Source organism: Pipistrellus hanaki, assembly GCF_964339955.1.
Source record: "Pipistrellus hanaki genome assembly, chromosome: 10".
NCBI classification, from domain to species: Eukaryota; Metazoa; Chordata; class Mammalia; order Chiroptera; family Vespertilionidae; genus Pipistrellus; species Pipistrellus hanaki.
In genome coordinates this window covers 76,527-92,452 of record NC_140512.1, presented here as the reverse complement: position 1 = coordinate 92,452, position 15,926 = coordinate 76,527, and the positions used below count along the sequence as shown (strand labels likewise).

Sequence of the window (15,926 nt, the reverse complement as noted above, 5' to 3'; positions counted from 1 at the left end):
AGCTCGGGCTCTCATGGAATCTGCTCTCTGGCCCCCGCAGAGCTGGAGGCAGGGAGGCCGAGGCTGGGAGCGTCACTCCTCCAGGCCGGCTCAGCTGGCCCCCACATGGATCAGATTTGGGCCCACAAGCTCTGCCAGGGAAAATAGAAGCCATGGAAGCATTGAGAGGAACAGAAAGCCTTTTCTCAGCCACAGTGACTCACCAGCAGGAACGCGAGCAGAGGCCTCTGGGGGCCTGGACCCTGGTGAGGGCCAGGGAGTGGGGGGCCCTTCACCCCGAAGGTATGGGCAGGTGAGAGGAGGGGTGACTGCTCTCCATGCTTCAGAGGTGGGTGGGGCTGAGACCCCCCTTAGCTTTAAGACCACCCCCAGGAGCCCTTCAGGCCCAGGCTGTATCTGGGTGCAGGGAGGCAGCCAAGGCCTGTTGGGAGACCCCGTGTGCCATGTGCCGAGGAGGCAGCATGGAAACCTACTCCCCGGGGAGAGGCAGGTGGGGTGGGAGGTCCCGCCCCCTGTGGCTGCTGTTCATCCTTCCAGGGCCCAGGGCCCACCCCTGGGCGGGGCATCTGTGCCCTTGTCTAAGGACTCTGGTCTGCATGTAGGCACAGCTGGCACACAGGCCCAGGGCTGCTTTACCTCCTGCCCCTCCCCCTGCCCAGCGGAGCCAGCAGTTCCCACACCCAGAGTGAGCAGGAATGGAGCCCACCCTCTTCCCGCTGCGTGGGGCCAGGCCCGCAGACGGTGGGGAGCTGCTTAAAGAGCCGGACTTGTTCACCCTGCCAGATGGGACAGCTTCCCCCTCCCCCTCCACGGGCTTCCTTCTTCCTCCCCATCTCAGCTCCTCCCTCAGCTGTGAGGGGTCAGGGACTCCGGGTGGACCCTCTGCCCCTAAGAGCAGCGTCTCCTGTCTGCACGTTCCCATCGAGCAGGCCCAGCTGGGACCTGGAGGCAGTGCTGGGCCTGGGAGACCTAAGGTCAGTCCCATCTCAGCTGTGAGCTGCAGGAACCTGGGAGGGGCTGGGCCTGCTCGCGGGGCCTCCATCTACCGACACCCAGGAGGCAGGGGCTGGGGGACAGGTCCTGACTCAGGGGCCTCTCCATGAAGATCCTCTACAGACCCCTGCAGGGAATTCATCCCTGCCCCCATTGAGAGGTTTCCCAGAAATCTCTGCAACCGGTCCCATACCTCAGCTTCCTGAGCTCCAGGCTGTCCTGCTAGGAGCTGCCATCTATCTCATGCCATTGTGGCTGGAAAGCGAGAGAAATCAGCACCATCCACCCCCTACCCTGCCCTCACCCTCTCCAGTGGCACCAGCCTCCTCACCTGGGTCCCAGGCCGTTTGCACATGGGAGCATGTGTCCCTGCGGCTCCCTGAGGGGCGGGTCTCTATGGAGCAGTCAGCAAGGTGCCCAGAGGGGCAGCCTCCCCCTGGAGGGTCAGGCGGAGGACACAGATCCCCACAGGAATCAGCGAGGGGCCCTGGGACAGGGCACAGGGGCCACTGACCAGGAGTGGAGTCTGGCCCTGGGTGGCTCTGCCCAGGCTGATCCCCACAGTAGTCCCCAGTACAGGCCCCGGCACACGGTAGCACATGGGCAGTGATTGAAGCTCGCTGAGTGCGGGTGCCATCCTCCCTGTGGCTCCATGAGGAAACTGAGGCGCAGAAGTGAGCGTCCAGGTCACAGCATCTCAGTGACAGGAAGGGGTTAGGCGAGGCCTCTGAGGCTCCCCAGACTAGGGTCATGGAGCCACGGACACTGGCCCCTCCTGCTGGTGCCTCAGCCTGGGCAGAGGTGGGACCCCACCAGCTAGCGGGGCCAGGGTGCCGAGTTCTCGCTGGGCAGCCGCAGGATGAGGGGCTGCGAGGGGCAAGGTCTGGGAGGCCTGGAGGAGACTGTCCTGGGTGCTCAGGCCTCAGAGGGAGGCAACAGCTCAGTCAATGGAGGCCAGGCCCCAACGGGCGGAAGCCCCGATGCTGAGATGGCTGAGTGGGCCTCGCAAGGTGTCCTCCCTGGCCCAGCTCGCCGGCATGACCACCGGGGGTGGAGACCCAGGCCCCGGGCCTCTGGGCAGCAGGCTCCAGGGTCAAGCCCCAGCCCCCTCCCAGCCTCCTAAAGTCCTGGGTCTGCCTCCAGGACTCGGGGAGAAGGACCAGGCCTGCCCGCCCCTCTGGCGGGAGGGCTGGAAGCAGCCCTGTCTGCAGTCTGGCTACTGGGGCCACAGGAGGTGGTTCCTGAGCCGGGGACCTGGGTCTCCGCACAGGGTCTTGCCATGTGCACAACCCGCAGAACATTTCCTTGGTTTCTGACAACTTGAAAAGCACTTGGGATTTTCCACTGTCAGTGCCCCCGCCCGGCTCCCCAGGCCCAGACTGCTGAGCGAGCAGAGTTCACCCAAATTCCTTCCACTCACCACAGGACCCAGCCCCTGGGAGAGTGGGGGGTCACCGCAGCCGTGGGGAGGGGGGTCGCCTGGCTGAGGGGGCGGGAGCTGGCTTCCAGGGCCATGAGTAATCCGCAGCCGGAAGACAGGGCTGTGGGAGGAAATGTGAGGAGACCCGTGTGAGCCCGGGGGGAGGAAGGAGGGTCTTCAGCTCCAGACGGGTCCCCTGAGCCAAAGAGCACCGTCACCTCTGCACTCCCACAGCCAGTCCAGGGTTAGAGAGAACACCGTGGGTTAAGAGAAAACTAAGCTGCGTCCACATTCTAAGCAGAGGCTGTAGGAGGAAAGAAGGATCGAGCGTTTTGGTTGCATACAACTTTTAGCTTACTGACCAAAATATACTGAAAATGAAATTAAAAGGCAAACAAAAGCCCAGGAAAGGGATTGCAATGCCCGGGTCAGAGCTGGCCAAGACCTGAGCCTCAGTTTCTCCTCGGAATAGTGGGTAACAACAACACCTCCTCTTCCGGGACTGGGGTTCTGCACGCTGAGAAGTTATGCCTGAAAAACAGTAAGTCTTAGGTAAAGGAAAAATGTTAAATAAATTTCTTTACACCCTCAAGCCAATTTGATTTTGTTCCCATTTTTAAAAAGTGAGCTATGAGCCAAAACCGGTTTGGCTCAGTGGATAGAGCGTCGGCCTGCAGACTGAAGGGTCCCGGGTTCAATTCCTGTCAAGGGCATGTACCTTGGTTATGGGCACACCTCCAGTAGGGGGTGTGCAAGAGGCAGCGAGTGATGATTCTCTCTCATCGATGTTTCTAACTCTCCCTCTCTCTTCCTCTCTGTAAAAAATCAATAAAAATATATATTAAAAAAAAAAGTGAGCTATGAGGCCTATTCAGGCCATTCGCAAAAGAAGAAACATATGTGAACAGTAAACATGCAAACATGTTGACCTTCCTGAAGTTATGAAAATGCAGATTAAGACACGCAGAGCACTACTCTTCCTAGATTGAATCCTCAAGGACGAGCAGAGGTCCCGGGGTGGGCAGCTGGGAACAGCTCCCATCCAGGCCTTCTGGCTGCAAAGAAGAGAAACCCACTGTGGTGGCTCACGTGTGTTCACTGGGCAGCCAGGGCCCGCGGGCAGCTGTGGGTGTGGCTGTGAGGACAGTCCCTCTGAATCTGTGAGCTGAGAAAACGATGCCAGTGTGTGTGTGAGTGTGTGTATGTGTGTGTGTGTGTGTGTGTGTGTGTGTGTGTGTGTGTGAGTGTGTCTGTGTGTGTGTGTGAGTGTGTGTGTGTGTGGCCGGGGGATGAGGAAAGGGGGGTGGGGGAACAGTCCCTGGTTCTCAGGTTTCTGGGTTCGGACCACCAGGTTTCCTGGGTTGGCTCCGTAATCATGTGGCCAGTCCTTCATGATAAATGTCTCTCTACACCCTTTAGTTTCTCTTTCTCTGAAAACCCTGCACTTAGTTGGGTTCTATCCTGGCCATGGGGCTTCCTGCAGCTGAGTGCAGACAGGGAGGCCAGGGGCTGTGGTGCAGGGTGCTGGTTTAGGGACGAGGCTGGGCAGGGCCCTGGGGGCCCATAGATGTGGAGGGAGGAGCCAGCAAAGCCACTCACTGGTTGGGAGCTGAAAGGTGGGTGCTGAGGGCCTGGGAAGAACAGGGACAGGGGAGGGAGGGGGAGGCTAGGGTGGGGCCTGCTCCTCGGACAGCTGGGCACGCATGGGCAGCACGGACACAGGAGTGACTGATGGGCTCTAGGATTGAGTGTGTGGGGAGTGGGCAGTGAGCCTGCCCACCAGGTTTGGTGACAGACCAGATGTGAGGTGGTGCCTGATGCCACTGTTGACCTAAATACTTCTCCAGCAAAACCGGTTTATTCAGGAACAACAGAGAACATGGGGCCCGATGGCTAGGCATGGAGAGGAAACTGATGGACAGTTCTCTGAAAGCTGAGAGCCACTAGGGCCGAGAGCACCCCCTGCTGGGCGTTCGTTGTCATTTCAGATGCCACTTTCCACATGAGCTGGTGCAGCGGGACTTGCAAGGCCACATGGTCATACCTGTGCATGGCTTCTGTCTGCCGGACTGGACACGGGGTGGTCCAGCACCTTGCTTCTGGGACTGGGATTCTGTCATCAGAGACAGGGCTGGAGACCGCGAAGTCCCAGTGCCCGCTCTGCTCCCACCCCCACCCTGGCTGGCACCCCTCCTGGCTAAAGCTTCTGGACACCTTCTTATGTCAAAGTTCTTTGTAATACAATTGATGTGTGCTCATTGTAGAAACATCAGAAAACAGAGAAAGGCAAAGTAATAAATTGCTGATAAGTTCTATTATAATAAATGCTTGTGATAAGTTATACCGCATTTCAGACCACCCCATTTCCCAGAGAGAACGGGTAACAGTTTGTCAGAGGCCCGGCCAGGTGTTTCGGGAGGTCTGTGGCGGAGCCAGGAGCACCGGGTCATATCTGTGAGATAATAATAAACATGCACACCTGTCTCTGCCCCGGTTCCTGGCACGGAGCTCCTGAAACCCCTGGGACTTCCCTGGGTGAAAGGAGTGAGCTTTGTCCTGATGAGAGGCATCTGGGTGGGTCCCTGGATGGGGCTGTTCGCCCCGAAGACCAGGCCAGGAGGAGAAGCTGGAACCTTCAGCCCTGCCCCCCCCCAGGGAGGGAGGCTGTGGGCGATGGTCCTACCTGTGTGACGAGCTGCTGGCGGTCCCTGAGGGCAGGGTTCAGGGAGCTTTGAGTTGTCACTCATCCGTGTGAGGGAGGCACAGCCGCCTCTGGGCTCAGGACCCAGCCAGGTCTCACCCTGTCACCTCTTCATCTGACGGTTTTCTTGTGTCCTTGGTAATAAGCTGGTAATCTAGCAGGTAAAGTGTTTACCTGTGAGCCCATTCTAACAAATTATCCAATTCATCTGTGCTTCTGACCAATTTATAGCTGGTTGGTTAGAAGCACAGGTGCCAACCTGGACACAAGGTTGGCATCTAAGTGTGTGTGTGTGTGTGTGTGTGTGTGTGTGTGTACGCGTGTGGCGACTGAGTTGAACTGTATGACCTAATGACAATATTCTTTCCCGACTCTATCCTCTCCACTACTCTACTATCCACTTGATTGTTGCCACTTGTAATTATTGCTAGTCAATTCCACCTGGACAAAGAACCCCAGACACAAAAGAAATTAGAAGGCACTATACTAATTTTACTCCAGATATTCATAATCACAACATTTTCTGTCACAGAGTTCATCTTAATTATATCCTCTCTGAAGCCCCACTGGCTCCCCCCATCATCACTCGGCTGGTGTCACGGAGGTGCTCATGTGCAAAGCCTGCACATGGCCTCGGGAGTGCTGTGTCGAGTGGAGAGCACAGCCGTGCTGCTCAGGACAAGACCCCACACTGCTGTGCACCAGCTGTGCGAAACGCAGGCCAGCAGCTTGGCCCCTGTGTCTGTATCCTCTCTGCACAATGGAACATGGACGTCAGCCATTGACAGCGACGGGCTGGGCACCGGTGAGCTCCCTGGAGCCGGGGGAGGGCCTAGCACAGTGCCTGGCAGAGCACTGACCTTGTTATGTGCACCTGCGCTTGCTTACACACATTGGGAGTCTGTCACAGAGGCCAGAGGTGCACCGGGGTCAGGAGAGCAGGGTGAATGGTGGCCTCCAGGGTTCATGTTCATGTGGACCCTCAAATTTGACCTTATTTGGAATAAAGATCTTTGCACACATAATTAAGAATTTCAAGATGAGGTCATCCTGAATTAGGGTAGGACCTAAATCAAATGACTGTACCTTCATAAGAAATGAGAAGGGCCCAGCCAGTGTGACTAGGGGTTGGGCATTGACCTATGAATCAGGAGCTCATGGTTCGATTTCTGGTCAGGGCATATGCCGGGTTGCAGGCTCCATCCCCAGTGGAGTTGTGCAGGAGGCAGATTCTCTCTTATGAATGTTTCTTTTCTCTCTATCCCTCTTCCTTCCTCTCTATCTAAAAATCAATAAAGGGGACATTTTTTTAAAGAAGAAACGGAGAAGGCAGAGTGAAGGCAGCCATTAGAAGTGGGGCAGAGATTGAGGGCACGGCCACAGCCCAGGAACAGCAGGAGCCACTGGAAGCTAGAAGGAGCAGGAAGGTACCCCTAACTCCTTTCAACCTTAGACTCTGGCTGCCAGACCTGGGAGAGAATCAATGTCGGTTGTTTTAAGCGGCTTGTTTGTGCTAATTAGGATAGCACCATGGGACCCAGATACACCAGGTACCGTGGACTGAACTGGGTGCCCCCAAATTCCTCTGTTGGACCTTGACCTCAATGTGACTCCGTCTGGAGGTGGGGCTCTAGGGGCTGATAGGTTACAGGAGGCCATAGGGTGGATAGGACTGGTGGCCTTAGAAGAGGAGGATTTCTCTGTCGATCTCCACGCTGCATAGAGGCCGTGCGAGAGCAGGTGGCCACCTACCAGCCAAGAGAGGAGGCTTCCGAGGGGAACTGCCTCACCAGCACCTGATCGCAGACTTCCAGTTTCCAAAACGACCAGACACGAGTTTGTTGTTTAAGCCACTGGTTCATGGTGTTTTATTATGTCAGCTGAGCTGACTGACATACCCGGTAATCCAACCCTCAGGGAGTGGGGACAGCTCAGGAAGGCACGGGCCAGCACAGGGGCCAGCACAGAGGCCAGCACGCGAGGCCAGCGGCCCTCAGCAGCTCTATCCAGCAGCAGCAGCAGTCTGACCACATGTCCCTGGAACTCTGCTGGCGGGCAGGCCACAGAAGAAAGGAACCTGGAGGGGTGGCCAGAGATCCCGGGCAGAGTCCAGGCCCCACGGGCCAAGGGCCGTGCCAGCAGCACTGATGTGAACCTTCAAGACGGTGCGCCCTGAGATCATGAGGACCGGTCACGAGGGACCACGAGGAGCTGGACGTGGGAACAGGAAATAGCTGGATCCAATTCATCTTGGAAAATACGAACTCACACATCTGGGTAAAATTAACCAAAAGCACAGGATGAGACAGCACAGCATGGGACAGGGAGGGGGTGGCAACCCTCAGGGCAGCCGGAAGGGCCAGCCAGGAGCTCATCTGGGCACCCTCTCTGACTTTTTTGGGGTGGTCTTGGTGTGGGGAGCAGAAGGCTGGGGCCATAGGTCTTTGTGAATCCCAAGCCCGGTTTTTGGAAATAGGGTCTTTGCTTCCTATCTGGCTGGACAGTGACCTGGTGGTCCAGGGAGAGGAGCATGCCACCCGTGACCTTGCCCGCTGGTGCCAGGCCTCCACGCGCTGGGCACTGAGGCTCTCCTCGCCCTCACAAAACCTCGCGGCACCTGAGGGAGCCCTGTGTTCCTCAGTTGTGCAAGTTGCTCAGTGTTTTAAATACTCACGTGTGATGGGTCATTAAAAGCTGCCTCTGCCCCCAGGACAGAACCCAGGAGCCCTGGCCAGAGACAGTGGACATCAGAAGAAAAGGAAATGGTCTCAGGGATAGAGGGCTGCTCTCTGAGGAGAGGTGGGACCCACCGGTGGGGACCAAGGCTCCCACCCTTTACAGAGTCTCCTGGATGTGTGTTCGGGGGCTCAGGAGGGCAGGCCGGGAGCCGGTGTGGGAGGCTGAGCCCTGGGCTGAGGCACCTGCCTCCCTCAGCCCCATGCCCACTGCATGTGAGGTGATGGAGGAGAAGGCTGAGACCGGCCCCACCTGGCCTGTCCCACCTAGTCTGCTACACTGCTCTGACCAAGAGACTCCAGAACGCAGTGCACACAGGAACGCTCAGTGTTTCCACAACGCCAGCTTTCCCAACCCGATTCGTAGATTCCGCGAAATCCCAGTCTTGGAAGAAGAATTGCTGGCTGAGATTTTTAAAATTGGAAATGTTTGCCGAATTGGTTTCCAAAAGACCTTCCTACAAATTGCCAGTTCTCTCACATTGTCAACATGTGTGACTAACTCTTTACACACGCGCAGCAATGCGGCAGGCGGACCTGTCTCACCTGTGTGCGCTCTTCTCAGTGATGGGCAGCTCAGGCGACGTGGCATCCGTTTATGAGCACCGTTTCGTCTGTGACCTGCCGACTGCTGCTCTCGCCAACTTTTCTATTAGATCATTGTTCCTTATTTATCTGTGGACAACTTCATAATTACATGAGTTAGACTTAACTTCAAATGTGTCAGACACTTTCCTCTGGGTTACTTTTAAATTTTAAATTTGTATCCTTCTTTCCTTTCAGTGTTTCATGTTTATTGTGACACTTAGACAATGAAAACATTCATCCCCTTTCCAGAATGTTCTTTCTTTACTCCATCTGGATTTCATTCTGGTGTTAGTGAGGGAGGGCCCGACTTCCATTCCTCCAGATGGCCTGCTAGTGGTCCCGACGCCCTTCCAATGAACCCCCCTCCCGGCGGCTGCACCAGCGCGTCCCAGGCTCCGCTGCGCCTCCCGCCTCCCAAGACCAGCGCCAGCCGCCAGGTGCCCGGTAACGAGCCCTGCCCCTCCCCTCACAGGCGTGTCCTCTGGTGCTATTTGCATAGAGGCGTGGCGTGGCCTACGTCATATTTGCATAGAGGCGTGTGCCCTGGTTCTATTTGCATAGAGGCGTGGCCTACGTCGTATTTGCATACAGGCGGGGCCTCCGGTGCTATTTGAACCCAGGCGGGGCCTCTGGCGCCCCACGGAGCCTTCATTTGTATAGGCCGAGCCGGCTCCGCCGTGGAGGCCCGCGCCGCTGCCCCTTCCAGTGGGTTCCGACCGCCTTCTTTCCTCCCCGCCGCCTGCCCACTGCCCGCTGCCCGCTGCCTTCCACAGCACCCCCGAGGCCCAGGCCCGATGCTCCCGAGACGGCGGCAGGCGCGGGTCGGAACCCCCTGCGCTGTCTCCTCCGCCGTGCGCTTCCCCGGCGTCGCCATCTACTTGGCGGAACCGCGCATGGGCCGCAGCCGCCGGGCCTTCCTCACGCGCCTGGCTCTGTCCAAGGGCTTCTGCGTGCTGGACGCCTACAGGTGCGTGTCTGCCGCGGGGCGCCCGCCTGGGGCGGGGCCGGCTGCCTGGGGGCGGGACTAGCTGCTGGGGGCGGGGCCTGTTGCCTGGGGGCGGGGGCGGCTACCAGAAGGGGCCATTTGAAGAAAGACTAGTGCTCCCCTGGCTGAGCAAAGGCTTGCAGGCTTGGCGTGAAGCAGGGAGGTGGCAGGCCTGCTTCTTTCCCTCTGCCCAGCTCCGAGGTAACTCATGTGGTGATGGAGCAGACCTCAGCCGAGGAGGCCATCCGCTGGCAGGACAGCAGGCCGGCCCCTCCCCCAGGTTGCACCCGCCCAGCCCTGCTGGATATCAGCTGGTTCACAGAGAGCATGGCAGCTGGGCAGCCGGTCCCGGTGGAGCGCCGGCACTGCCTGCAGGTGAGCTGGGTGGAGGATTAGCAGGCCCAGCAGGTGGAAGCTCAGCTGGACAGGTGATGGGCAGGCGTGTTCACATGAGGGGGGCAGCGAGGGCTCTGCCCAGATCGCCATGACAGGCCATCCCACCTTCTGCTCTCAGCTTCTTTTGGGGCCCACTTGTTTGGAGCCCCCAGTAGTCTCATCCCCTCAGAGGGGGCTTCTGTCCTGTGTACCCGAGAACCCCGGGTGGCTACCAGTCCAGATGCTTCCACATGGTCTGTTCATTGCTTGTCCCCAGGTGGCTGTGCCGAGGGAGGTACTGCCAAACCCAATGTGGATGCCACTCTATGCCTGCCAGCGTCCCACACCCCTCACACACCACAACACCCGCCTCTCGGTAAGCCGGGGGTTCCCAGCCTCCCTGAGCTGAGGCCAGACCTGCTCCTGTGAGCACGCCCCACTCTGTCCCAGCCTCGGGGACAGGGGCGTTGAGGCTGGAGGGATGGGTGAGGCTCTCCCCCAGCCCTGCCTTCACGCAGGGCCCCTCCTTGCAGGAGGCGCTGGAGGTGCTGGCAGAAGCAGCGGGCTTTGACGGCAGTGAGGGCCGCCTCCTCTCCTTCTGCAGAGCAGCCTCCACGCTCAAGGCGCTGCCCTGCCCCGTCACAGCCCTGAGCCAGCTGCAGGGCCTGCCCCATCTCGGAGAGCATTCCTGCAGGGTCATCCAGGTAGGTGCTCAGCGCACTTAGCAAGGGAGGTAGGGGAGCCTGGGGACAGTGTCTGGCTCTGTGTGCAGCCCAGCTGGGGAGGAGCCGCAGGCTCCATCTGGAATGCCCCCCTCCACCCAGACACCTCGGGAATGAGGGCCACAGCACATGGCAGGGCGGCTGCAGGCTGTCTGGGCACTGCTGGCATTGGCCTGTGCTGTCCAGGACGTGGCAGAGCAGCCAGAGTGGGAACCCCTCTCTAAAGGCAGAGTGTTTGAGGAAAGCTATGCCTTTGTGCACGTCACCATGAGAGGACATGACAAGAGATGCTTTTGAATTCAGTTTTTAAATGAAGTGGCATTGAACTCATCACTTTGTGTTAAAGGTAATTTATCTCTATCCACTGCGACTTATCCGAGGGAGCAGCTCTAAGGCACAGCCTCCGTTTGCAAGTCCCTCAGATCCCGACCTGCAGGGCCCGCTGCTGAGCATGGGGTCTGCCCGGTGGTCAGGCCGGGCTTTGCTTTGTCTTGGCCGCAGGAGCTGCTGGAACACGGCGTATGTGAGGAGGTGGAGCGAGTCCAGCGCTCAGAGCGGTACCAGAGCATGAAGGTACACCAGAGGCACATCCTGCTCTCCCCAGGGACCCGCCCAGGTCAGAGGGAGCCTCTGAGGAAGTGGCAGCTGATGTCTGACTCGCATGAGGCAGCCAAACAGACCGAGGGAGAAGCTTGTTTTGAGCACAGGGATGTTCTAGGTCCCTCAGCCCTGCCTGTCCTTGTTGGACTGTCGATGGACCGGCCTCTGGTACGGGACCGGCTCTGTGAGCCTCGGGAAACGTGGGGGACAAAGGAGCGCGGGCTCACTGGGCTGTCTGTCCTGAGCTCGCACTTGCGTTTCCCGGTGTGTCCCCTGGTCCACGGCGCCCTGCCCTTGCCTCTCACCTCTGGTCTGTGGTGGAGCTGCCACGTCCCTCCTGCTGCGTGGACGCCCTCTCTTGTGGCCAAGGTTGTCAGATGGGCCACTGTGGGCAGTGGGCTTCCCGACAGGCGGGGTCATCGCTGCCCTGGGTTTGCCCAGATGCTATGAGGATCCGGGAGGCGTTGAGGAGGGGGGCATGTGTGAAGGATGGAGGGGCTCAGGTAGGAGCTAGTGAGTGGGGACGCGTGGACAGAGGACAGCCATCTGCCTCCCTGTGGGCATCCCAGGGTGCATTGAGCCTGCAGGGAAGCATGCTAACCATTGGTTATTTTTATAAACAATGTGATTAGGTTACTCTTAGCGTTTTGTGTGAGGTTCCTGTTGTGACCGTGAGCCAGTGTATGCAAGTGAGCCCTTGGTTAGGGGATCAAGAGAGGATGGTCCGCACAGCCTCAAGGGCCGGTGCTCCCGCCCACGGTACAGCTCCACCAGTGAGGGCCTGACCTGGGTTAGATCCAGAAATGCCGGGAGGGGTTCTGAGTGGCAGTGCCTACCCAGGCAGCAGCTGTAAGAGACAGGTGACTTCTTGGGCCGGGGTCAGGGGTCAGGGCGAGGTCGGCTCCAGTAGGGTTGTCCCTGCTGCCTGGATTCTGTGCTGACCGCTGGCTGGGCCAGGTCTGCGTCCCCCAACCCCTGCCTCCCACGGCCTTGTGTTTGGGCTGTTGAAGGAGAAGAACCCAGTGATGGGTTTCAGCCGCCACCAGGGGGCTGGTGCCAGGGCCGGTGCTGGTTCTGGTTCTGGGCGAGACCTCTCCCGGAGGGGTCCGGGCTGGGAGGAGACCCAGGCCTGATGGGGCTGCCTTACCCTCCCAACAGCTCTTCACCCAGATCTTCGGGGTCGGAGTGCGGACTGCTGACCAGTGGTACCGGGAAGGACTGCGGACGCTGGATGACGTCTGGACACAGGTGCAGAGGCTGACCCAGCAGCAGAAAGCAGGTGACCGCCCCGCGCCCCCCCCAGCTCCCCACTTGGGCCTGAAGCTTCCCGCCCCAAGTGCCGAGGCCGTGGTGGGGTCAGAGCAGAGGGACGTGGGGGCACAGGTGAGATGGTGCTTGCTCCTCAGAGATGGAGCGTCTTCCTTGTGCCTCTTATCAGCTCGGCCCACCTCTTCGACGCAGCACCTGAGCACACTGCAGCGTAGGATCTGGGGTCGGGAGCCGGAAGGGGCTAGGGGACTCAGGTTTCTTTCACCTGCCCTGAATATACAGTCACCTTTCTTTTTTTTCTTTTTCTTTTTTAATATATATTTTATTGATTTTTTACAGAGAGGAAGGAGAGGGATAGAGAGCCAGAAACATCGATGAGAGAAACATTGACCAGCTGCCTCCTGCACCCCCTCCCCCCCACGGGGGATGTGCCCGCAACCAATGTACATGCCCTTGACCGGAATCGAACCTGGGACCTTTCAGTCCGCAGGCTGACGCTCTATCCATTGAGCCAAACCGGCTTTGGCTACAGTCACCTTTCAAAGGAAGCTTTCTGTTTGACAGGGAGGAGGGTGATGGGGAGGATGGTGGTGGGGAGGAGGGTAGAGAGGCGGTAGGTGGGTCAGAGCAGCGCCCGTGCCCCCAGGCCTCCAGCACTACCAGGACCTGAGCGCCCCCGTCCAGCGGCCGGACGCCGAGGCCCTGCGGCAGGTGGTGGCGGAGGCTGTGGGGCGGGCCCTTCCTCGGGCCACCGTCACGCTGGCTGGAGGCTTCCGGAGGTAAGGCCGTGTGCCTGAGGCTGGGCCCTCCGGGCGGCCTGCGGTGGGACTTCCCACGCCCAGGGGTCTCGCGGGAGCTGGGCCGCCCTGTCCCTGGGCCGCTGGACATGAGACCCGACCTCAGGGGGAAGCTGCAGGGCCACGACGTGGACTTCCTCATCACCCACCCCGAGGAGGGCCAGGAGGCGGGGCTGCTGCCCAGGGTGATGGGCTACTTGGAGCAGCAGGTGAGAGCGTCCTGCCCCCCAGGCTGGGCCCTCCTCCTGCCACCTGGACAGCGGGTCACTCCTGCCCCCCTCCCCCCAGGGCCTCGTCCTGTATCAGCAGCATCAGCGCCGCCCCAGTGGAGACCCTGTCCGCCCGGCCCCGAAGGGCCGCTCCATGGACACCTTTGAGAGGAGCTTCTGCATCTTCCGTCTGCCGAGGCCCCCGGGGGCCGCCGATGAGGGTACCCCGAGTCCCCACCCCTCCTGGAAGGCTGTGCGAGTGGACCTGGTGGTCACCCCCATCAGCCAGTTCCCCTTTGCTCTGCTGGGCTGGACGGGCTCCAAGGTAGGCAGTGTGTGTGGGACGGGGATTGGGGGGGCTGGGACGGGGGGACGGGGGAGGTCAGGGCTGTGGCCCTGCTGACACCTCCCCCCCCTCCCCAGCACTTTGAGCGGGAGCTTCGCCGATTCAGCCGGAAGGAGCGGGGTCTGTGGCTGAACAGCCAGGGGCTGTTTGACCCGGAGCAGGTGTGTGGCCGGGGCAGAAGGCAGGGGGGCCGGGCCCGACAGGAAGAGTCCCGGGGGCAGCTGCGTGGTGGAGGGCCCAGCACTGAGGCCCACACTCTGTTGCAGGAGACCTTTTTCCAAGCGGCTGCGGAGGAGGACGTCTTCAAACACCTGGGCCTGGCGTACCTTCCCCCAGAGCAGAGAAACGCCTGATCCGCTCCGCGGTGGCCCTCGCCACTCCGCGGATGGGGGGCTGCTCAGCCAGCCTGACCGTGGTTGCCTTGGACACTGACCATCTGCAGGCCAGAGAGGCCGCTGCACTCCTCACCCTCCTGGGGGAGCCCTTGTGCACCCCACTCCCCATGCACCCTGCCCAGGAAGCAGTGAAGTGAGAACACGGAGCAGACCAGGCTGTTTTCTGAAAGTGCTGCTGTGCAGGAGGGGAGGGGGCCGGGGCGCCTCACCACCCACTGTGGGTGAGGGGGGTCCTATGGCCGTGTGACCCCGGGGTCCTGAAGGGTGAGCTGGGCATCTGGAGAGTATTGCCTTGGTAACAGTGCTGCCTTCCAATCCATAAACACAGGTGCCTCTCCTTTTATTTCGATCTCCCTTAGTTTTAGTGATGCTGTAAAGTTTTCAGAATAAATTTGTATTAACATTTTATAAACTTTAATAAATTATTAAATTATTAAATTTATTCTAAGTATTTTATTCTTTTGATGTCATTTAAGTGGAATTTTATTAATTTTGTTCACTAGTGTGTAGACATGCGGTTGATTTTTGTATCGTGGGACCTTGAGCTTTTTATCCTCTAAAAAGGTCACCTTTTGGAGGATTCCTATGGTTCCTGTGTCCAAGGCCATGCCACTGGGACAGAGTTCTCTGCTTCTCCCTTTCCAACACGGGTGCCTTTCCTTCCCTTTCCTGCCTAACTGCCGAGGCTAGGCCCTGTGTGTCCCGATTTCACTGTTAGGACTGGCGTGTCCCCATTCAGTCTGTCACTGTTAGGACCGGGGTGGCCGCACATGACAGTTCTGTCAGCCGTGGACTGCAGGCACCATGTGGCCCATAGATCATAACGCAGCTGAAACATTAATAAAATAGCAACAGTTCACACCTGTCAATAATTACCTCAAGTGTAAATGGACTAAATTCTCTAATCAAAAGATGAGCAACATTAGTTGCTCTGACCCACCTACTGTCTCTTGACCAACATGGCTCAGCGGTTGACCATTGACCCATGATCCAGGAGGTCAAGGTTTGATTCCTGGTTCAGGGTAAATGCCAGGGCTGCAGGCTTGATCCCCAGTGTGGAGCATGAGGAGGCAGCCGACCAATGATTCTCATCATTGATGTTTCTATCTCCCTCTCCCTCCCTCCCTGAAATAAATAAAAGTATATATCTATGGTAGAGTAGCTGAATGGATTATAAAAACAAGTCCCACCTGTGTGCTCCCTGTGAGAGACTCACTTCAGCTTTAAGGACACTGAAAAAGTAAAGGGATGGGAAACAATACTGCATGCAAATGAAACCAAGAGGAAGCAGGACTAGACCTACATCAGACAAAACCGGCTTTATTCAACGTCTCTAAGGGGACAGAGAGGTTGTTATGTAATAAACAGGCCAATCCAGCAGGAGAACATACACACGGGAGTGCCGACACAGATGAGCACACGTGACCAGACCTGAGGGAGAAAGGACGGGTGCGGACCAGCAGGACTTCAGAACCCCCTCTCCACAACAGACAGACGATACGGAAAGTTCGGGCTTAAACAACACAGTCCACACATGTGCACATTCACACAGAGGCCCATGCGCACATGCAGGCACAAGCAGCACAGATGTGTGTGCAGCACACATGCACGTATGCACCGTCCACACACCTGCTCAGCCCCCTTGGCTCCAGGTGCTTCCTGGTGGGCGCCCAGCTGTGCTCAGGGACAGGATGGGGGGAGAGACTGTGCCTGTATCCTCGGCGGGAGGGGTTGACGGGGCTGGAGCGCCAATGTGGGAGCTCTCCTTGGGGAGCCTTGTTTCTGCTGCGT

The 15,926-nt window shown here is 58.6% G+C and overlaps 1 protein-coding gene across 3 annotated transcripts; it reads left to right on the top strand.

Moving 5' to 3' along the window:
* Nucleotides 1–9,026: 9,026 nt before the first annotated feature.
* Nucleotides 9,027–14,567, top strand: POLM (DNA polymerase mu). 3 transcript variants are annotated; one of them, XM_084896618.1, is made up of 11 exons: nt 9,031–9,404; nt 9,617–9,797; nt 10,075–10,173; nt 10,331–10,501; nt 11,021–11,092; nt 12,278–12,398; nt 13,035–13,167; nt 13,292–13,394; nt 13,474–13,719; nt 13,818–13,901; nt 14,007–14,567. In XM_084896618.1, the coding sequence occupies exons 1-11, from the start codon at nt 9,232–9,234 to the stop codon at nt 14,091–14,093; spliced, it is 1,470 nt and encodes a 489-aa protein (XP_084752744.1). In that variant the 5' UTR covers nt 9,031–9,231; the 3' UTR covers nt 14,094–14,567. The 3 variants fall into 3 exon arrangements, with proteins under 3 accessions (XP_084752746.1, XP_084752745.1, XP_084752744.1); XM_084896620.1 differs by lacking the exon at nt 13,292–13,394 and having other exon boundaries at nt 9,027–9,404; nt 13,043–13,167; XM_084896619.1 differs by lacking the exon at nt 13,292–13,394 and having other exon boundaries at nt 9,030–9,404.
* The last annotated feature ends 1,359 nt before the right edge of the window (nt 14,568–15,926 follow it).

Coding starts and splice junctions, on each gene's coding strand:
- POLM (XM_084896618.1), top strand. CDS start 9,232: ATGCTCCCGAGACGGCGGCAGGCGCGGGTCGGAACCCCCTGCGCTGTC. Junction 10,174..10,330: donor ACCACAACACCCGCCTCTCG/GTAAGCCGGGGG, acceptor CCCTCCTTGCAG/GAGGCGCTGGAGGTGCTGGC. Junction 10,502..11,020: donor ATTCCTGCAGGGTCATCCAG/GTAGGTGCTCAG, acceptor TCTTGGCCGCAG/GAGCTGCTGGAACACGGCGT.